The sequence below is a fragment of the Elephas maximus genome, chromosome Y (genome assembly GCF_024166365.1).
Source record: "Elephas maximus indicus isolate mEleMax1 chromosome Y, mEleMax1 primary haplotype, whole genome shotgun sequence".
NCBI classification, from domain to species: Eukaryota; Metazoa; Chordata; class Mammalia; order Proboscidea; family Elephantidae; genus Elephas; species Elephas maximus.
This window is the reverse complement of record NC_064847.1, coordinates 13,977,595-14,000,462: the sequence shown is the minus strand read 5'-3', so window position 1 is coordinate 14,000,462 and position 22,868 is coordinate 13,977,595. Positions and strand designations below refer to the sequence as shown.

Genomic DNA, 22,868 nt, shown 5'->3' with positions numbered 1-22,868 from the left:
AATGGTAGCATATAAATATTAAGTTAATGGAAAAGCAAAACACACATACACCTCTTTTTTTTTGGGCAAAAGCAAAACACACAAAAAGCAAATGCTGTTTGTTTAATCAAATACATTTTGGTTCTTTCTCCAAAAGTCCTTTTTAAACTTTAAAGATTTTAGCTGTTTGTAAAACAAAACCAAAAACCTATACCCAAATCTGCTACTCAACCTATTAAAGAGGGAAAACTCATTAACTTATGAAACAGGTACAGAAGACCTGTATTTCCTAGGCTCCCAAACTGTGAAAGAGACACAGTCACAAATCTGTACATTAAAAATTCCTGTTAATTGCAGTGTGCAAAACCACCTTTAAAACGTAACCGTTTCTTCATTTCATTCGCAAATAAACTTAGCTATCCTGACAGCTTAATTTATAAAATTAAAGTTTGGTAGTTGCTGTAGGAAAAACCTCCCCTCTTGCCCACACACTCATTTGGACTGGCAAATCCATTTTCATTTTATTTAAAAAAGCTTTTTCTTTAAGCGAAGGAAAGTAACAAAGGGGATTGCTAAATCGACCTTGTTCCCCAGTCACAGGGACGAAAACACTGACATTGTCTGAGGCCTGCAAATTACTCGAGCTGGCGCCTCTGCCAGGACCCAGGTAAAGAGACGGTAGGTAGGTCTCCGGGGAAGTCCGCGGGGGCAGTCGCGGCCCACAGGGGATGGTGGTGGGCGGCCGGGACAGGTACAGGCCGCCTGTCTCTCCGCGGGTAGGCCCCGCGCTGGCCTTACGGTCTAGGCTGCGGCAAGAGCGGCAGCGGCGCCGCGTCTGAGGCGGCGACGGGCGGGAACGCAGAGAACTTGGAATGTAGAGTGTTGTCACGGAGACCCAGCTGCCACGAGACCACTGGGCTCACAGGCTGCGGGGCGTGAGCCGCAACGACCCGGGGCGCCGGAGGCACCTACCGGGCGGAGGAGGGGTCTTTCTACCCTTCCGCATTTTCCTGGGTCTTTTTCCCGGGCGCTGACGTGACGTGCTGACGGCAGGCCCGTGCCGGAGAGCTGGGCCGCTTTTTGTCAGCTCCGAGCTCGGCCCCTCCTCCCTCCCTCCGCCCGTCCCACCAGCCGGAGCCCGGCCCAGTGCTCCAGAGAAAGGCCGGTCTGCGGCACCCGCCACCGTCGCCGACCTCCCGCAAGCCCGTCCGGTGAGTCCCGGGCGCCGGCGGGGCCGCGGGGCCTGGTCTGGGCCTGGTCGGTGGCCCGCAGGGCGCCCTCCTGCGATAGGCTGGGCAGTGTCCCATACGGCGCTGAGGAGGCCGCAGTTAGGCCTGGGGAGGAGCCCGGTTGTCCCGATCGGTGGCGGAGGCGCGTTCCGTAAGCGGGAGGGGTTTTGAGGAAAGTCGCCCGGTAGCCCAAGAGTCGCCCAGGGGCCTCCGGTGGACGCCACGACCGGCCCTGGGTACCATGCGGGGGCGAGGCCTAGTGAGGAGGCTAAGGCTGCATGCGTGAGGTGAAGGCCGCAGGCTGGTCGGGCCGATTTTCACTATGTAAATATTGCCGAAAGAGGGGAGGGATGGGGGATAAAATGGCGGCGGCTCGGCGCCTGCTGCTGGGGACGGTTGAGGGGGTTGCCGGCAGGGGGGGCCGCCATCTTGAAGGCGGTGTCGGGAGCGGAAATTCCGCTGCAACCCGTCGGGGGGTGTCGGGGAGCTGCTTGCTGCGGCCGAGACGCCGGTAACGGGTCTGGGAGGTCTGGCGCGCTGGCGTGTGCGCGCAGAGGGGGCGTGCCCGCTCCCTACAGCGGCCATTGCTTTTTCCGCCATGTTGAGCTTTTGCACCCCAGGTCCTGGGAGGCAGCGCCACCTTGCCGTCTGTCGGCCGTGTGCCGGTGACTCTTGGTTTTCAACCGAGCTGAGTTTAACCCAGGTGGACACTTTAACAGAGCTCAGGCGCGGAGTCCCAGAGTTCAGGGCCGCCGCTGCTCGGATCCGCTTTGTAACTCACGCTGTCGATTGATCTCGACTTTACCGAGGCAGACGGGACACCAAGAAATTTTAAAGTGGCACTTAGAGTGTCCTCTGTGCGAATATTTTGCACAATCGTTGCCTCCTCGAGTACCTGAATAACCAAGCTAAAGATGGCATTTGATAGCAAAGGGGTCCTAATAGGGCAAAAGTGTACACAAAAATGCAAATGCACATTACTAAAGCGGAAGATTAACGTTTTGCCGCAGTCCTTTTGTTTCATTTATCTGAAAACAGCTATCTTGATAAACTGCATTTGAACTATGATCTCTTTGTATTTTTCTCAGTAAGAAGGGTACCAAAAGAGGCTGAAAGCACTTCTTTCTGAAGGACAACATAATGTGATGCATTATTTATATTTCATGTACTTGTGAAGCTTTTTAAATTTAATATCTTTTCGAAAAGTTTTAAGTAGCGTTCCTGTCCTTAGAGTACTTTTGATTGAGCACTATACAACTTTCTTGGTAAACTCGAAGTCGTGTTATCCGTGCACGATGTTAGGTACTAAGAAATATTCAAAAGTTTGTTAGAATGTTGTTGCAAGACTAGCTGCTCGGACTTCGGAGACAGGGGATTTCCATTTGGAGCATCTGGGAAAATTCATGAAGTAGATGACTTTTTGAAAGGTTTACTATCAGTGAGTAGGACTTCGTTAGGCAAAGCTCGTGGTAGGAGAAAGGAATCCCAGAAGTGAGGCTCTAATTCTATACATTTTGGTTGAAGTGAATGCTGTTGATAGAGGAGTGGTGCGAACTCGGATTAGCAAAGAATGGTCGCAAAAGAGCTTTCTTGCCTAGCTTAAGGGGTTTATACTAGTGGTAAGAGACATTTGTGAAGCCCTCAAGTGGCAGAGGGATGACACACCTGAGCGGGGCTCTATATGTCACTTAGCACTTTTGGTTCCAGCTATTGGACTAGGAAAAGTTTCAAAGTTGAGAAACAAGGCAAGTGAGTAGCTTCAGTTGAGCATTGTGGTTGTTCACTACTGGAAAGATTATAAATAATGTTGCTGCTTTGTTTCTAAATAACTTGCTCTTTTTTTTCTGTTCTAAAGTTTAACCCCAAGTAATCTTTGATCAGAAGCTTTATAGCTTCTGTAATAAAGTTTCATTTACCATAGTTGAAAACATGGTTTAAACAGTAGGCTAGAAAAACAATTATTACTAATGCAGTGCCGTTCAGATGGCTCAGTGCAAACTTTGTTCTTCCTCCAGGTGAAAGTAACCTTTTGGTACACTTAGCCAAGCTTCCTTCCAAAGCCACAGTTTGATTGACTTTTGAATGTGCTAGTTGCGAAGTTTGGGAAACACGGACAGCACTTGATTCCTAGAAATGTATTGTAGAAAAATCAAGTTTCTCCATTTTTTAGACTGCATCAGGTCAGAGCAATAACGGTCAATGAGAGAGAGGGAATTGGACATTCATGTTTATCATAAAGAATTGTGGTTTAGAAAAAATTGGAAAACAGTGGGTTGCAGCAATCAGACCAGAAGCGAGTTGCTAAGGTAGATTGTAGTTGAGGTGTTAAAGGTAAGGCTAAACTGTAGAAGAATTAGTTGCTTTATGTCTTGACAGCTGAGAGAGATCTACAAAGAAGATAGAATTGTATTACTGCACAGTACAGCAGCTGTAGATGTTCCAGTACACAGCAACAATGGATGCTCAAGATTGACTCATTAGACCCAAGTTGTATGACTAAGAAGACAGGTAAAATGTATGGTTTAGAAGGATTTCCATCAGAAATGGTTTAATATAATTTTTTTAATAACCTTTCCTGACCTGCAAAATTGGTGAAATATCTTATTACCCAGTCATGCTAGACAAAAGAGGTATTTTTAACCTACATGTGTTTTTCAGGTAGCTGCAAAGATGCTTTTTAAAAATTTCTTTCTCAGTGCTTTTTGTAAAAGCTTGCTCTCTAACCCTAATTCCTTGTAGTGACAAGGATTGATTTTTTATTTGTATTTGTGGATACTAGTAAGTCTAAATCTTCTTTGTTACTGTAATTTTTTTTAAAAAAAAACTGTTCTTTATTGAGGTTCACACAGCAGTTTAGGTTCCCATTCAGCAATTTCTACACAATTGTTCAGTGACATTGGTTACATTCTTCAAAATGCTTGAACATTCTCATTATTTCCATGCTGGTTGTTTCTTTTCCATTAATCTGGTTTCCCTGCCTGCTTGCATTCTCATCTGTGTTTTAAAGTAATTGTTATTACTAAACCAAATAACTCTTAAAATTTCTGAATCCCAGTCCTTGAAATCTCACCCCCAGCAAATTACCTAATCTTTTCTTAATTGAGGTTTAACAGCCATCTGATATAAACATTTGATTTTTCCCCTCTGTTTCTACCTAGGGTTTACTCCTTTGTCTTTGGCTGCCCTTCTTGGAATTGCCCCCTTTCTAAAACTAGGTTCTTCTGCCTGTGCTCTTCCCTGAATCTGGTGTCCCCTTTTGGCCTTATATATATTTCTACGTTTGCTAACTTAAAAAAACTTTCTTTTCCCACTACCTTTATTATTATTCCACTTATTTCTGAATCCAGTATTTCCTGAATTAGGGAAACTGTTTCACAGCATGTTAGTGGGTATTTCATACAAAATAATTCTGTTTCAGTACTCTCTGTGCCTTTTCTGTCTTCTGTGGTTCTTCTATCACCTAAATGTAGAATTTCCTTCAAGGCCAGTCATCTATCTTTTTTTGTTGACTCTTCGACCCACTTTTAGGGTCCCTTGTGTTTCTCACCTACCATTTCTAATTGCCTACTGAATATCTCCACTCACCCTCAACATAGCTGAAATAAAATTTGGCACATATGGGTACTCAGTAACAGTTATTGAAATCTATGTGTGTATATACCATTGTCTCTGAATTGATTCTGACTCAGTGACCCTATAGAACACAGTAGAACTGCCCCATAGGGTTTCCAAGGCTGTAAATCTTTACAGAAGCGGATTGCCACATCTTTGTCCTGCAGAGCAGCTGGTGAGCTCTGACCACTGACCTTTTGGTTTGTAGCGGAGCCCTTAACTACTGACCACTAGGTCACCTCCTTTTTTTTTTTTTACCCATACCAAAAAACCCAACCTTTTGCCATGGAGTCAGTTCCAACTCATAGAGAACCTATAGGACAGAGAGAACTGCCCCGTAGGAATTCCAGGAAACAGCTTGTGGATTCAAACTGCCAGACTTTAGTTTAGCAGCCAGGCTCTTAGCTACTACTTCACCAGTGTCCCTCCTTTAACATTTTTTTTCCAGAACCATGTTTCTCATTCTGCTTTGTTTACTTAGTAGGATGACTTGGTACATGATCATTATCTCCAAAAATTAACTTATATGGAGATGGTTAGCTTTTGAGTAGAAATTCAGTACCCAAATAGACATTGAGTTTTTTACAGAAGGTACTGTTGAGGCATAGCGCATCCATCTTGGGAAGGCACCCAGTCCATCCAAAGGAGCTCAGAAACAACTTCTCTTCCTGTTACACTTTAACTGATGAGAATGTGGACAACCCATTCCTATTTCTACCAAATTATTTCCAAAACAACATTTTATGAAACCTAGTAGGTCTCTTGTAATTGGAAAACATAACATAAAAAGAGTTAGTAGATTGCAAATACTGGTTTATTGAAAGAAAGGAATTTTAATCAAGGCAAGGAAGTTACGCAGTCTGGATGGCTTTCAGCAGATACATTAACATTGCTCTATTAAACATTTAAGTTACAAAATATTGGAGGATTGCTATGAGTCAGAATCTACTCGATGGCAGTGGGTTTGGTGATGGAAAAACTATTTTCTTAATAATAAGTTATTTGCCTTTTTACTCTTGATTTTCCAGAGGGTGTGTGACTTGTAATACTGTAAAATGAATACAGAAGCAGATAGGGTGACCAAGATGTCTTTAATAAGCCAGACTTTAAAAAGATTGGTACAATTTTTTTTTTTTTGGAAAACATTTTTTATATAAAGTTATTTATGTTAACATTAAAACTAGTTTTAAGTGAATAACAATGTAAAAATTATTCAGCTTTAATTTTTAAAATGATAAATATGAATAAATATAGCTCAAATAAACAAAAAACTCCTTGAGACTCTCAAATTTTAAAATTATAAGAGTCCTGAAATGAAAGCATTTGAGAAATTATTTAATTCCTTCATACATTCTAGTGTGTAAATTAACTGTGTTTTATTCATTTCTAGGTAAGTTAGATTTTCACTCTTTTTGCTATTTCAAAGCAGTGCTTTTGTGTATGATTTGGATTTATAATATAGGTGAAATGTGCTTTCACTTTACTTGGAATTGCCAAGTGCTTTCAGTGTGATTGTATTTAAATAGATTCTGACCTATAGATAAGCCTCTCTTTCTCCATATTGCCAAAGACAAGACATTAGTTCTAATGTTTTGGGTATGAAGTGGTATCTCATTGCTGCTTTAACTTTTCATTTATTAGATTACTAGCGAGGTTGAGTTTTTTTTTTTTGTGTGTGTGTGTGTGTATTTATTGGCCATTTGGCTGTCATTTTCAGTGATGGCTTGTGCATATCATTAGCCCATTTCTCTGTTGTGTTGTTGCCTTTTATTTATTGATTTTTAGATTTTATTTTTATTTTCTGGTTAACAACAATTTGCTGATTATTTATACAGCAGATCTCTTTCCTCAGTCTGGCATATCTTGACTTTTAGTTTGTTTTTGGTATATTTTGTTGAGTCAGACTTAATTTGAGGGTAGGTTTTTTTAGTCTTTTCATATATGGCCTGTGTTTTTTTGTGCCTTCAAGAAACTTCTCCCTTACCTCTGTCTGTTGCCTTGGAGTAGATTCTGACTCATAGCAACACTGTATAGGGTAAAGTAGAATTGCCCCATATGGTTTCCTAGGTTGAAATCTTCACAGAAAGGAGAGTGCCACATTTGTATCCCAAGGAGTTGGCTGGTGGGTTCAAGCTGCCAACCTTTTTGATGACATCCCATTTTTTACCCACTGAGCCACCAGCATCTTTTGTTGCCTGTTACAAGGCTATTAAGATACTGTTTTTGTATTTTTTAAATGTAGGTCTTAATGTTTGCTTTTTTTATATTTATATATATATTTTTATATTCATCTGGAATTATTTTGTATGTTTTGTGATACAGGATTCTAATTTTACCTTTTTTACATGGATTTATTTACTGTTTAGCTTTTCCCCCACTGATTTGTAATGCAACTCATGAGATGGGTCAGATTTCCATATGTATGTACATTATTTTAGTTTCTGTATTTTGGTTTTGTGTTAAGCGCTTGGCTGTTAACAAAGGGGTTGGCGGTTCAAACCCACCTAGTGGCTTCATGGAAGAAAGACCCGACAGCCTGCTTTGGTAAAGATTACAGCCAATAAAACCTTTTGAAACAGTTCTATATCACATGGGGTCATTGTGAGTTGAATTTGACTTGATGACAGCTGAGGACAATGATATTGCTTTTAGCTGGTCTATTTGTATATCTTTGTGTCTTGTTTTAAAAACTGTAAATATTAATATGAATTCTGTACAAGTATTTTAACTATTTTTTTCCTTTAGCTCATTTAAGGTTGGTTTGTCAGTTTTCATGGAAAAACAGGTTTTCATTGTATTTGCATCAGATTTATAAAATGGGTGTGTATAGACACACGCCTTTTGCTAAACATATTATGTCTCTTTGTTCCTTAAGGTTTTTATGTTGTTTTATAAAGTTTTAATTTTCTCCACCATTATGTTATCATCTTTGCCATAATCATGGCAAACACTGTGTGCTGGTGCTGTTCTTGAGGCTTTACGTATGTAACCCATTTAATCCTTATGTCAACACCTTGTAAGTAAGTAAATGCCCTTGTGTACTTTGTCTTGTGAAAACCCAAAGCCCAGGGATATGAAGTAAATTTTAGGTTACGTAGCTAAGTGTTTGAGCTAGGATTTGAATTTTTCTATTCTTACTACAGGTTCTATACGTATTACTATTCTGCTTTTTATAGAGATCTTGCAGAATTTGTGTTAACTTTACTTCTAGATATTGAGTGATTTTTATTGTCATGGTGAATAGTGTTTAAGAAATAATTTCTAATTGTCTTCATTTAGTGATCATGCAGGCTTGTTGAATTCACATATGGCTATATTTCACACATTCTGAGATGTACTTTTCCCTTTATATTTTAACATCTCTGAAAGCAGGATGTTTTTTGCAACTGTTGATAGTCCTGTAATTACTGTTGACTAGGTAGTATAACTTAAAATGAGTTACATGCATGGTGAATACCATCTATACCTGTTGCTAAAGGATCCCAACTTATGCAACTGAAGACAAAATAAATTGTCACGGTCGTTAGAAATGTTCAAAGAAGTTTCAAAGCAACCTCAGGCTGGTGTGTTTGATTCATAGTTTAATCATGGGATAATTAGTTCTATAGAGTGGCTATTGGTTGCAGATTTTCCAGCTTTGAATAGAAGCTGGTTAACATGCATAAACAAGCTTCAGTTGAGGAAAAAAAAATTGAAACATTTAGTCAGTTGGTAAAGTGCTAGCAGGAAAACTTTGCATAGTAGATGTCATTGACCTGAAAAATTTCAGAGATAATAAGAATGCATCAATACTGCTGTTGGCAAGAGGGCACTTTGGGTAGAAAAGTGATTCAAAGTAGTGTCCTGAATGTGATGTTTTAGCAATAGTCTAACCAATTTTATTTGGGTGTATTTTTCTTTCTTTATATCGCAAGAATGACATATGATTTTTAAAAATATGTATAAGTCTAAAAGAACTGTATGTTTCAAATAAAAGTTTCAAGTGATGGAAAAGTATTATTTCAGTTTACCTGGCAGTATTTTTTCTTAGTGGTTTAACTAGTGGCACGTCTTACAATTAAGTACAGGAGTAATGCTAGGCAGTGATTCTTTTGCATTTACTACATAGTTTTCTGTGAATAATTGTGTTACATTTTCCCCCCAATCGGCTTTTATACCTAGGTACTTGAGAGAAGTGCTTTCAGTATTTTTAAGTATGACATTGTAGTGTTTTCTTGAGTAGATTATCTTTTAATTGCCTTCTGTTCACAGTTAGTTTTTATCATGAATTAAAATTTTTTAAAAATGATTTTGCTGCATCTGTTGAATTGACTATATGCTTTTTTCTTTTTAATCTACTTAGGTGGTCAGTTGTAGTGATAGATTTCTCAGTTTTAAGCTCTCCATGAATGCCCTGGGTATTTACACCCTTTTATTATTGCTGTATAGAAACCCTGGTTGTGTAGTAGTTAAGAGCTATGGCTGCTAACCAGAAAGTCTGCAGTTGAAATCCATCAGGTGCTCTTTGGGGACAGTGCTCTCTGTCCTGTAGGGTAGCTGTGACTCAGTGGCCATGGGGTTTTTTTTGGGTTATTACTGCTCCATAATTTTTTTTTTTTTAGATAACAAGGTTGTGTAACCCTCATAAAATTAGTGGGGGAGTTCCCCTATTTTAACAAATTGTATTAAAAAGGGACTGTGTGTTTCTTGAAAGGTAGAATTCATCTGCAAAATGTATGTATGTGGTATCTTTTTGTGAGTAGATTTTTCTAAAAATAATACTTTGTTATGTTTTCAATCCTGGCTATTGCAGCAATTTAGGCTCACTTTGAAGAATTTCTGTGCAGATTGTTCAGTGACACTGGTTGCTTTTTCCCCTCATTGGTTACCACTCTTCACAATGCATGAACTTTCTCATTATTTCTGTTCTGGTTCTTCCGTTTCCATTTATGTAGTTTTCCTGTCCCTTTACATTCTCATCTCAGTTTTCAAGTAATTCTTCACCTTTTGAGTGCATATGGGCGATTTTTTTTTTTTTTAAAGGAATGCAGTACTCGTGAATGATACTCTTTATTATGTGAGCCAGTCTTGTTAATTTAGCTTAACAGTGACCTCAGGAGATAGTTTTGGTTCAGGGTTTGAAGTAGCTCAGGGCAGTAGTCTCTGGGAATCCTCCAATCTCAGTTGGTCTAGTAAATCTGGATTTTTAAGAGTTTAAGGTTCTGTCCCACGTTTTTCTCCTGTTCTACCGGGTCCATCTGTTGTGGGCTTGATTAGAATGGTTGGTAGTGGTAGTTGGGCACATCTTGTTTCAGGGTAGATGTGGCCCTGGTTCATATAGACTCTCTGTTCTGTAGACTAGTTTCTTCTTTGAGTCTTTGGTTGCCTTCATTATCTTTTGTTCCGGATGAGTAGAGACCAATAGGACTGTCTTAAATGGCCGCTCGAAAACTTCTGAGACCTCAGACAGTACTCACCGAACTAGGATGTAGAGCATAAACTTACATTATGCCACTTGACTAAGTTTTCCCACAAGACTTTGGTCCTAAGCCTTCAAACCCAGGAAATCAATCCCATAAGGTGTTTGGTTATATCTAAGAAATGCTTGTGACTGTGCCTCCTGTGTGCTTTATTACATACATGTGACTATGCACATTCACACATACATCGTTATATATACTTGTATTTACTCATTTATACTCACATGTACATACCTGTATACATATATGTCTCTATACCAAAACCCACTGCCGTTGAGTCGATTCTGAATCATAGCGACCCTGTAGGACAGAGTGGAACTTCCCTGTAGGGTTTCCACAGAGTGCCTGGTGGATTCGAACTGCCAGCTGCTTGGTTAGCCGCAGTAGCACTTCACCACTACAACACCAGGATTTCCATATGCCTCCCTATGTACATTCTAGAACAGCTTACTTTATTAAAGTATGTGTGTATGTATTTTTTCCTTTTACATGATGGGTCACATTTGCAAATACTTAAGTTGGATTCAGAAGTAATAGAGTTTGAGTTTAGTTTGAATTATTTTGTTAGGTTTTGTTTTCAGTGATTTGTTGGCTTGTAGAAGGAATTGTGACACCTCATGTTCTGAGAAAGTTAGCTTGAGAATTGTCTGTTCCTGGAAGCTGTGCAGAAATTTCCCTGTGAAACCATTTGAGTTTCAAATGCTGTAAAAGATGATATTAGACAATTTTGTTAACATTTTTTATGAGGTTACAGTGCTTTCTGTTTCTTCTTAAATTAATACGGATAGTTTATATTTCCTGGTAGATTATTTTTAATCTGTTTAATTTAGTATGCTAGCACAGAACTAGTGTTTTAAGTATTTTCATTTTTTTCTGTCTGTTTTTTTTTTCTTTTTAGAAACATACATGTTTGTGTTTTTCACCAGTTTATTTGCCCTTTTTTAGTTTACTCACTACTCATATTTCATTGTCTCTTCTTACTGTCTAAAAGAGCTAGATTTGTAGTTCTGTTTTTTAAATAGCTGGCTCATTAGCTTTTACGCTGAAGAATGATTGTTGTTGTCGGTAGGTGCCGTTGAGTTGATTCTGACTTACGATGACCCCATGTGACACTGTCATGTTTACCAAAAAGGATACTTGGTCATACCATACAATAAGTGAGAACTTGTCTGCTAACCAAAAGATTGGTCCTTCAAACACACACTCTGGCTCCATGGGAGAGAGACCTGGCAATCTGCTCCTATAAAAATTACAACCTAGGAAACCCTGCTGAGCAGTTCTGCCCTGTCACATGGGGTCATTGTGAGTTGAAGTTGATTCCACAAGCCATAACTATAAGAAGTCTTTATGAGAACCACTAGGTGGGCTCAAACTGCCAACCTTCCAGTTAGCAGCAAAGTGTTTAACCTTTGGCTCACCAGGGCTTCCTGGAGAATGATTAAGTACCATGATAGAAATGCTTCCAGTTACTCAAAACAAAACCCTGGTGGCGTAGTGGTTAAGTGCTACAGCTGCTAACCAAAGGGTTGGCAGTTTGAATCTGCCAGGCGTTCTTGGAAACCCTATGGGGCAGTTCTACTCTGTCCTATAGGTTGCTATGAGTCGGAATCGACTTGATGGCACTGGCTGGGTTTGTTTTTTTGGGGGGGTTGAAGTTGTTAAGTCACTGATTGCAAACCTGCTCATACATTACCCAGTCTGCTTTTCTGATTTTTACTTTTTTTCTCCCACTGCTGGTTTGTTCGGTTTTTATAACTAGCCTTTTAACTCTCAGGATATAACATTTTGATTAGCAATCACTCAAAACTGGTCATCCGGTGTAATGGTTTCCTATGCTCCTGCTACTGTACTTTTATATAGACTATATTTTACCTCAAATTATATATAATTTGTACAGATCCATTTTTTTTTAGTATTTTAGTTTTTACTTAATTTAGAAACTTTGATAGAACTTAAATTTACTTAAATAGGGTTTATTGCTGTAAACTGTTCCCAAAATCATAAGCTTTTGGTTTTTTGAATGTTTTGCTTGGTTTGAGTCCTTTTTTTGTATGTTTGATATTCCTCAGGTTATGTCTGTGTGTGTGTACTTGTATGGTTGTATATACACAAATGCCTCATTCTATCAATTTTGATTTAAAAATTGATAACCTATTTTTTAAAGTTTTGAATTTTATATTTTCTGTATCCAAGAATTATTTGACTGTTTAAGTCTTGTATTGTTTATTACATTATTAAAATTTTTATATACCATAGTTCATTAATTTCTATTCATAAAATGTATCAAGGTTTTCATTTGCACCAATTGGATGATCACTTATTGAAATATTCTGGAGTTCTTTGAGGAGAAAATATGCCATTCTTAGGTAATGTAATTTGAATGAAGGTTATAAGATTAATCTTATTAATTATTGCAATTTTCTTTTTCCTTATTTTTTGACAAGTTGATTTGTCAAGTGCTCATAAAGTTGCTGTAGCCTTCTACTACTAATGAATGTTTTGGGGTTCCTCTTTGTTTTGTAGTTTTTTTTTTTTTTTTTTTTTTTTAGTCTTTCTTTGCATGCTTCTGTGTTCTGTTTGGTATATAAAGATTCATTAAAAACAAGCCCATTTTTATGTAGTTGGTTCCAACTTATTGTGACTCTATAGGACAGAGTGGAACCAACCTGTAGTGTTTCCAGGGAGCAGTTGGTGTATTCAAACTGTCAGCCTTGTGATTAGCAGCTGAGCTGTTGACCTCTGTGCTACCAGGGCTCCTTAAAGATCCATGACTTCAGATTGAACATAGCTTAGAGTTTACATTTACATTTTACTCTTCCCAAAGTCAAAATAAGGAAGAAATATGAAAATAAGCTAAAGAAAGATGAAAAATGTGGAGGAGGTGCCAATGGCAGACTAGAATATGACAAATTTCTTGTTGAAGAGAACAAATGTGAATGGATTAATGGCAAAACTCAAGAGAGCTTAATGGACACTCAGCTCCATTCAATCAGTAGGATGGGCCTTCCCCCACAAATGAAATTTTCTGCTAGCATAATTCCATTGTCAAAAGTAGTGAGCCTGGGAGATAGCACAACCAGATAGCCTGGGTCATTGAAAGGTAAGCCTTTCTTGGGCTGCATAACTAAAAAAATTCAACTTTCTCAGTTGCTGTTCAGACAGAGAGAATTCTAGAGCAGGTGCTTGAAGAGAGAGGTAAAAGCAGTGCTTTTAGATAGCTTGCAGCTGTCCTGAGGATATTAAAGCTCCAGCACCTGGAAGATCAGATGCCTCAGTTGACGTTGAGTTGATTCCAACTCATAGTGACCCTCTAGGACAGAGTAGAACTGCCCCGTAGAGTTTCCAAGGAAGTAAATCTTCATGAAAGCAGACTGCTGTATCTTTCTTTGGAGGGGTGGCTTCTGATTGGCAGTTGAGTGCTTAACCACTGTGACATAATGGCTTCTGATAGGATGCCAGTTCACTGTTAAAGCCTGTCTGGTTATGTGGTTTCTTTGTCTATCATTGACCCATTTGAGATAAGGATCCTGTAGTCAGAATGTATTAACTGCTAGGCAAACAGGGATTCTTGCTTGGGCTGAGGAAACACACCCCCAGCTGTAAGTATGGATTTTAAGATCCTTGTGTATAAACATGAACAGAAAACCAAGAATAAGTATGTTTTTTGAGAAAAATCATTCAGTAGCTTGAAAGGAGGCACGAAATTGAAGCAGTTGTGGGGACAGTTTAATACAGGGTATAGAATAAACGTTAAATCATCAGATGTTTGAAAATATATTGTGCCTGCTTAAAAAAGAAAAAAAACATTACTGTGGAAAGGAAACCATTTGATTTTGAAATTAAAGCATGAATTTTTTCCTTTTATTTGAAAATATCTTTTAAATTATGGCACAGTAAAATTGACTTTTAAAATTTGCTGGTATGTATTTTAATATATACATAGATTTGTGTAACCACCACCACAGTCAAGGTACGGAACACCCAAAACAATCCCTTGTGGCCACACTCTCTCCGTAGACATTTCTGTCAGACGCTCCTCTGTTCTCTGTTATTTATAATTCTGTCTTTTTTGAGAATGTCAAGTATATGCGATATGTAGCCTTTTAAAAATTTTTATTATGCTTTTAGTGAAAGTTTACAAATCAAGTCAGTGTCATACAAAAATTTATGTATACCTTGCCATATACTCCTAGTTACTATTCGTCTAATGAGACGGCACACTCCTTCTCTCCACCCCGTATCCCCATGTCCATTCACTCAGCTTCTTTCCCCTTCTGCCCTCTCATCCACCCTTCACACAGGAGCTGCCTACATAATCTCATGTGTCTACCTGAGCTAAGAAACTCATTCCTCATCAGTATCATTTTCTGTCCTGTAGTCCAGTCGAATTCCTGTCTGAAGAATTGGCTTTGGGAATGGTTCCAGTCTTGGGCTAACAGAAGGCCTGGGGACTGTGTCCTCTGGGGTCCTTCTAGGCTCAGTCAGACCATTGAGTCTGATCTTTTTATGAGAATTTGAGGTCTGCATCCCACTAGAGTCCTCCATCAGGGATCCTGTGTTGTGTTCCTCGTCAGGGCAATCATCGGTTGTAGCTGGGCACCATCTAGTTCTTCTGGTCTCAGGCTGATGTAGTCTTATTTTTGTGGCCCTTTCTGTCACTTGGGCTCATAATTACCTTGTGTCTTTGGTGTTCTTCATTCTCCTTTCATTATGTGGGTTGAGACCAATTGATGTTTTGTAGATGGCCACTTGGCTGCTAGTGTTTAAGACCCCAGACACCACTCTCCAAAGTGGGATGCAGAGTGTTCTCTTAATAGATTTTATTATGCCAATTGACCTAGATGTCCCCTGAAACCATAGTCCCCAAACCCCTGCCCCTGCTACTCTGGCCTTCAGAACGTTCAGTTTTTCAGGAAGCTTCCTTGTTTTTGTTTAGTCCAGTTGTGCTGACCTCTCCTGTATTGTGTGTTGTCTTTCCCTTTGCTTGTCTACTATCTAATTAGTGAATATCCCTCTCCCTCCCTCCCTCCCCAAGCTCGTGACCATCAAAGAATATTTTCTTCTCTGTTTAAACTGTTTCTCCAGTTCTTATAATAGTGATCTTATATGATATTTGTCCTTTTGCAACTGACTAATTTCACTCAGCATAAGAACTTCCAGATTCCTACGTGTTATAAAACGTTTCACAGATTTATCATTGTTCTTCATTGTTGCATAGTATTGCATTGTATGAGTATACCATAATTTATCCACGCATCCGTTGATGGGCACCTTGGTTGCTTCCATCTTTTTGCTGTTGTAAACAGTGCTGCAGTGAACACGGGTGTGCATATATCTGTCTGTGTAAAGGCTCTTATTTCTCTAGGATATATTCCAAGGAGCGGGATTGCTGGATCCTATGGTAGCTCTGTTTCTGCCTTTTTAAGGAAGCACCAAATCAGTTTCCAAAGTGGTTGTACCATTTTACATTCCCACCAGCAGTATATCAGTGTTCCAGTCTCTCCACAACTCTCCAACATTTATTATTTTGTGTTTTTTGGATTAATACCAGCCTTGTTTGGGTGAGATGAAATCTCATTGTAGTTTTGATTTGCATTTCTCTAATGGCTAATGATTGTGAGCGTTTCCTCATGTATCTGCTAGCTACTGGAATGTCTTCTTTAGTGAAGTACCCATTCATATCCTTTCCCTGTTTTTTTAATTGGATTATTTGTCTGTTGAGTTTTTGCAGTATCATGTAGATTTTAGAGATTAGACGCTGATTTGAAATGTCATAGCTAAAAACTTGTCCCAGCCTGTAGGTAATCTTTTTAGTCTTTTGGCGAATTCTTTGGATGAGCATAGGTGTTTGATTTTTAGGAACTCCCGGTTATCTAGTTTCTCTTCTAGGTATGTGGCCTTTTGAGACTGCCTTTTTTTTTTTAAATCAGCATGTGCCTTTGAGATTATTCAAGTTATGTGTGCAAACACTAGTTTCTTTTTATTGCTGTAACATTTGGGTTGTGTCTAGTTGTTTACTATTACATGTATGTACAATTTTATGTTATCTTTTAAATAAGAACAATTTAGTGGATGTGGTGATAACAGAATGTATGTGGCTCAAGATCAAATTGGGAGCTTAGAAAAATGAGCATGGAGATTCTCTTAGTAAGCATTGTAAAGGTAAAGATGGAAAATAGAGAAATCGGATAAAGTGATAAAAAGACTATTTCTAGTTGTTCTTATATCCTGATAGAAATTTTTAGCAAAAATGAAAAAAGAAAAGCTCATATGTTTTCGTTGAAAGGAGCTGGTCTGAATGGGAGATAAGATAGCAGTGAGAATAAAGAGGAAGTTATTCACTTAAGGGCTGAAGTAGAAAGATGAATGAAATGTCACTCTAGATTTGAAGTTTAGATACCTGGAGGAATGATGTTTAACACTGAACAACACAGAAAAATAAAAAGAATGTCGTTTCTCAATAGGCAGTAGTATTAGTGACTTTAAACATAAGTTAATTTTTCACTGGTTACAACTTCCTTTTGTGAAAAAAATCTGTTACAGATGAATTTATTTTGATTTCCTAGCATTTTTTAGTGATTCTGTCTACCATGTATAATACATATTTTGGTTTTTTGGGTATGACTTAGGGAGAGGAACTAAAATAAAGCAATAATATTAAAAGGCATTGAATGTATGTTTGGGAGACCAGAATTAGAAAAATGATTTATGCATGCATGTTAAAAAGCACATACTTTGTAAAGAAGAAAGGGGTATATAATCACTGTCTTGAAACTTGCCAGAGGGTGAGATCAAGTGTCTAAGTATCAAGAGATATAAAGTGTAAATAAATTATAGTCATTATCATTAGTTTTAGATAAAATATTTCTGTATTATTAACTTAGAATGATTTTTTTTTATTATTTTAAAGAATTGAGGACTGTTACTTATGAATCTCCCAGATTTCTGCCAAGCCTTTATCTTCCTTTAAACTGTAAAATTTTCAAATTAATTTCTCCCCAGGCAGCTCATAATCTTACTTTTCAGGGTCCAGGTTACAATTTTCAAAGTCAAGACCTAACAGCTGGACAGAAAGTCTTATAGTGAGTTTCACATGATAGTGGGGCCTCAAAAGTAGAAGTATTTTCACGCTGAATTTTTAGACTCTTGGTTCCCTGAGTCATTCTCATTGTCTTCACCTTCAGTCTATATCTAGGCTTGATTCCTGCTGCAACACCATGGTCAGTTTCGGCTAAATCATCAGAGCATGTTCTTCTGCCTTTGCATTATCACAATCTTGGGAACTCTTTTGAGTATTTTCCATTTTAAGAACATGGTCTTATTCTGACTACTGGAAGGAATTAACTTCTAAACCAAGAAAGGTTACTAAGGTGAGATATAGTCATCTTTGCCTTGGAAGTGGAGAAAAAAATTTTTCTTTGCCCATTTGCATTTTTATGATGATGAAATAAAGGGAAGAATAACTAGTCAAGTGCATTGTTGAGCAATGATTGATCATTTTAGTAAAAATAAGATATATGACAAGCCAGACAAAATATTAGGCCAGGCTGTGTAATAGGAAATGTATATGATATAAAAGCTGGCCCTTATATTTGAAGATTTTCTGTGAGTAGCAGCCTTTGCTGAATAGAGTCCTAGGATCCAGCTCAGGAGTTAATTAATTGGTTTCTTATTTGTTTGAGCTCTTCTTTCCTTAAACCAGGATTTACATGTTTATGGTACATATGATTATATGAATTAGTTGCTATCACCACATCCCTAAGTTGTTGACACTGGCATCATCTTTATACATATGAAGATATTTGTGCAGTTATTAACTCTACTGTGAGAGCTGAATAGTCATAGATCCACTTTTTTAGAAACCCCTCTTGCCACCCTCAAAACTCTAGATATTTTAGGGATAAGACTTTGATTTTCTTGTGTCCAAAAATGAATTCACTTTTACCATTTTGTAGATAACTAGTATAAAATATATATATTTTTAGTATCAATTAGCTGTAGTTGGAGAGTACTGTGAAAATTGTTTCTCTAATCAAGAGGTAAGTTAGGAAAGGTCGTTGTAAGCTAGCAAGATATGTCAGTGTGTTTACCGTAATCACAAACTTGGAATTTTTATCATTATGGAATTTTTTGATGGAAAGATTGTAGACTACTTTAGAGATACAGTAAGGAAATTTTATAAAGCATACTGGAGTTGAACTTTGAAGGAGTCACTGGGCTGTTGATGGAGCAGGGGAAAATAAAGGATGTTCTTGGCTGCAGGAAATATTCTATATATTAACCTGGGTGGTGGAAATACCTATGCAAAAATATGTCATTAATCTACACTAAGATTTGTGCACTCTATATGACTAGTGCCTCAGTTCAGACAAATACTCTAAATATGGTCTACCCAAAATCAACCTGCTTGATTTAGCCGTCATCTCTTTCTACATAACTGTCCATGTATCAGTGGAAATCAGTTATGTTCCTTATTTTATTTGATAGATATTTGATAAATTATTTCAGCACTTTAGAAATGTAAATATGATGACATCTTTAATATATGGTATGAAAAATTAATATTTGATATACTTTATTCCCTGGTTTAGGAGCTGTGACTAATGAGAATTAAAGGCCATGGATGAAGATGAACTTGAATTACAACCTCAAGAGCCAAACTCATTTTTTGATGGAATAGGTATAACTGTTTCTTGGGTTATTCTACCTCCCATCTGCCAAATTTAGAGTTGTTTATCAAGAAGAAAAATTGCTAGATCTGATATTGATTCATACTTAGGTATCTTGTTATCCTGTCATAATCTTGTAGCCAACTCTTATATTCTTGTTACTAACACCATCAGTGTAAAAATCTTACTGTTATCATTAATCCTCATTTTCCCCATTTATACCAGTAAGTCCTATTAGTTCTCACTTTAAAAGTGTTTCTTGTTTATATCTGTGTTAGGCATATTAGTTTTCTATTACTGCCATAATACATTTTCACAAATTTTAGAGACTTAACCTGAATTTGTTACCTCAGAGTTCTGTAAATCAGAAGTCAATATATGGTATGGCTCAAGAGTGTCCTGTGGTTAGAGTTTCACAAGGCCAAAATGAAAGTGTTGGCAGGGTTGTGTTCCTTTCTAGATGCTCTGTAGAAGAATCCACTTTGAAGTTCCTTGAAAAATTTGGTGAAATTTGGTTCTTTTGGTTGTAGATCAGAGATCCTTGTTTCCTTGCTGGGCCGTTTTTTGCTTCTTAGAGACTGCCTACATTTGTTCATTCTCATGCTTTTCATGTGGCCCCCTCAAGCAACAGTGGTTTGGGTCTCAAGCTTTGAATTTCTCTGACTTGACTTCTGCCAACCAGAAATCTTTATTCCTTTTGATAGCTTGATTAGATTGGACTCGTTCAGATAATCCAGGATAATTCTCTGTTTTAGACCCATAGCCTTACATCTGCAGAGTTCCTTTTGACGTATCATTGTAACACATTTAAAAATTTAGGGACTGAAGTATCCTTGGGGAACCATTCTACCTACCACATACGGTCTACACTCTAGTCTCTAAACATTTATGTCCCTCCCAAATGCAAAAATACGTTAATTTGCTCCCATGGTCCCCAAAATCTTACCTAAAGCTAATCAGCTCCAAAATTTCAGATACCTGAATCATGCAAACAGGTATGGCTGATGCTCCAGATGTAGTTCATTAAGTATAACATCTGGAACACAATTTCTCTGGGTCTGTGAGTCTAAGAAAGTAAACAAGCTGTCTACTCCCAGTATACTCTAATAGGACAGTTTTAGACATCTTGATTCAGATGGGGAAATTCAGAATGTAAAATGAGTCATTGATCCAAAGAAGTTTTCAAATCCAGCTAGGTGAACTCCACTAGGTTTTGAGGCCTTGTAATAACAATTTACTCTGTTCTATAGGGTTGCTGTGAGTTGGAATCAACTCACCGGCAGTGGGTTTGGGTTTTTTTTTCTTTAGTGGCGCAGTGGCAAAGTGCTTCACTGCTAGCCAAAAGGTTGGGCATTGGAACCCACCAGCTGCTTCTTGGGAGAAAAAGTGGCAGCTTGCTTCAATAAAAATTACAGCCTTGGAAGCTCTATGGGTCAGTTCTAGCCTGTGCTATAGGGTCACTATGAGTCAGAATCAATTTAGTGGTATACAACAACAGTAGTCTTCGTGAGCTGTGGTTCTGCTCTGAGTTGTCTTTGCTTTTTTCAAGAAAGATAACATTCATGTGTTTTTAGCTAAGTAGATCTACCAGTCTGGTTCCTGACTCTATAATTTTGGGGGCCGTGAACGACGCTCTTTCATATTGTACTTTCTCAGAGTCTTTGAGCCTAAGCTAGCAGAGTTTCCACTTATATAAATTTCTCAAAACTTTATGGTTCTTCTGCATATGTCACTGGGATTCACTGCATTAGACAAAAGGCTTATCTGCAGATCTTTCTGGCATAATTCCATCTCTGTTTTTTTACTTGGGCTGAGAAGGGTGAGGAACAATACCCTTAAGCTTCCTGGAAGTGTCTATGTTTGATTGAGGAGTCTCGGTGAGGTACACTCAGCCTTTTCAGAGAGTGTTTTATGTGAGTTTATATGAATTGTTTAACCTTTTGATTTCCTGAAAAATCCGGCAAGTATTGTAGAGTCACACATTGTTTTTTTCTGTCAAACATCTTTCCCTTACAGCAAATCTCTTTAATTTTAACATTATCCTTTCTGGATAGACTATTTCTCAGATTGTTGTGTCCAGCTTCCCTTTTAACAGTTATTACCATAGCCTGTATCTCTTTGGTGTTTTACTATAACCTGCAAGAAGAAGCCAGGGCACTTCAAAAATTATTTGCAGATCTCCTCAGCTAAATATCCTAAGTTCGTCATTTACAAGTTATTTTTTCCACATAACTACTGGACACAATTTTACTGTGTTCAGTACTGCTACATGATAAGAATCCCCTCTTTCCTCTAGTTTCCAGTAACATGTTTCTCACTTGCATTTTTTACTTGAATTTTATTTTTGATGAAAGTGCAGCATACTGGCTCCTATTCTACAGTCAAAAGACATAATGATCAATGACATTGATTACATTTTTCACTTATTAGCATTATCATAATTCTCTACTAGTTGTTTCATCTTTATTTACTTAAATTCCCTGTCCTTCAACCTTCACAACCGTACTTTAAAATAGTTGCTAATCCTTTGGTCTTATATATATGTGTATATATACGTATTTTTTTTAATGCATTGCTCAGGGGTGATAATCTTTCAGTCTTTACTCTGGGCTAAGGTATTACTTACTTTAAAGGCGATCCAGGGGGTGGTTTCAGTTCAGGTTTGAAGAGCAATTTGGAGCTATAGTCTTGGGGACTCCTCCAGCCTCTGTAGATCCTTCCAGTAAATCTGGATTCTTTAGGAGTTCGAAGGTCTTTTCCACATTATTCTCGCTTCTGATTAGGACTCATCTATTGTGTTCCTACTCTGAATGCTTAGTAGCACACCACCTAGTTCTTTTGGTCTCATGGTGGAGGAGGCAGTGATTCATGGAGATAATTGGTCCTATACCTTCTCTGATTCTTGGGTTTCCTTCTTTCACTTTTGTTCCAGATGAATAAAGACCACCAATACTTGTATTTCACTATTTCATCAATAACATTCTTAAAGTCTAGATTACTGCTCCTGGTCATTCATTGCGAGTTAGAAATTCTCCAAATCGAAGTAGAATTTCTCTCTACCATACTCTTCTTTACTTTCTGAGTCCTCAGTAGTAGAGTTGTTAATATTCATACTGGTACCAGTAGTCTGGTCAATTTGGGCTTCTTCAGTGACGCTTCTCACAATTCTTAGGGAATTAGATAATTCCACAGCCACTCACTTTTTTGTTTGTTTTTTATTGTACTTTAGATGAAATTTTACAGAGCAAATTAGTTTCTCATTGAACATTTAACACACAAATTGTTTTGTGACATTGGTTGCCAACCCTGTGACGTGTCACCACTCTCCCTTTCTCCAACCTGGGTTCTGCATTTTCATTCATCCAGTTTTCCTGTCCCATCTTTCCTTCTCATCTTTGCATTTGGGCTGGTGAGCCCATTTAGTCTGGTACACATGGTTAAACTGTGAAGCACGTTTCTCATGTGGGTTGTTTGTTTTATAGGCCTGTCTAATCTTTGGCTAAAGAGTGAACTTAGGAATGACTTTTGTACTGAGTTAAAAGGATGTCCAGAGGCCATACTCCTGGAGTCTGACAGTCTCTGTCAGACCAGTTAGTCTGGTCTTTTTTTGAGTTTGAATTTTCTACATTTTCCTCCAGCTCTCTCTTAAGACTTTATTGTGATCCCTGTCAGAGCAGTCAGGGGAGGTAACCAGGTATCATCTAGTTGTTCTGGACTCAGGTGGCTCTGTGGTAGTTGTGGTGCATTAGTCCTTTGCACTAATCTTCCTTCCCCTTGTATCTTTGGTTTTCTTCATTCTCCTTTGCTCCAGACAGGATGGGACCAGTAGATGTATCTTAGATGGCTGCTCACCGGCTTGTAAACCCCAGATGCCACTCACCACAGTTGGGTGTAGAACATTTTCTTTATAAACTGCTGTT

General features: G+C 38.3%; 1 protein-coding gene across 2 annotated transcripts in view; it reads left to right on the top strand.

Annotated features, from left to right (window-relative positions):
• Nucleotides 1-1,139: 1,139 nt before the first annotated feature.
• The window catches only part of LOC126069880 (zinc finger X-chromosomal protein), a 42,111-nt gene continuing 20,382 nt past the window's right edge, over nucleotides 1,140-22,868 (top strand). Inside the window, exons 1-3 of one of the 2 annotated variants that reach the window (XM_049873531.1) lie at nucleotides 1,140-1,190; nucleotides 17,464-17,649; nucleotides 18,871-18,959. In XM_049873531.1, the coding sequence (XP_049729488.1) occupies nucleotides 18,899-18,959 (61 nt within the window). In that variant the 5' untranslated portion in view covers nucleotides 1,140-1,190; nucleotides 17,464-17,649; nucleotides 18,871-18,898. The remainder of the gene's footprint in view (nucleotides 1,191-17,463; nucleotides 17,650-18,870; nucleotides 18,960-22,868) is intronic. The other variant, XM_049873532.1, reaches the window with a different exon arrangement.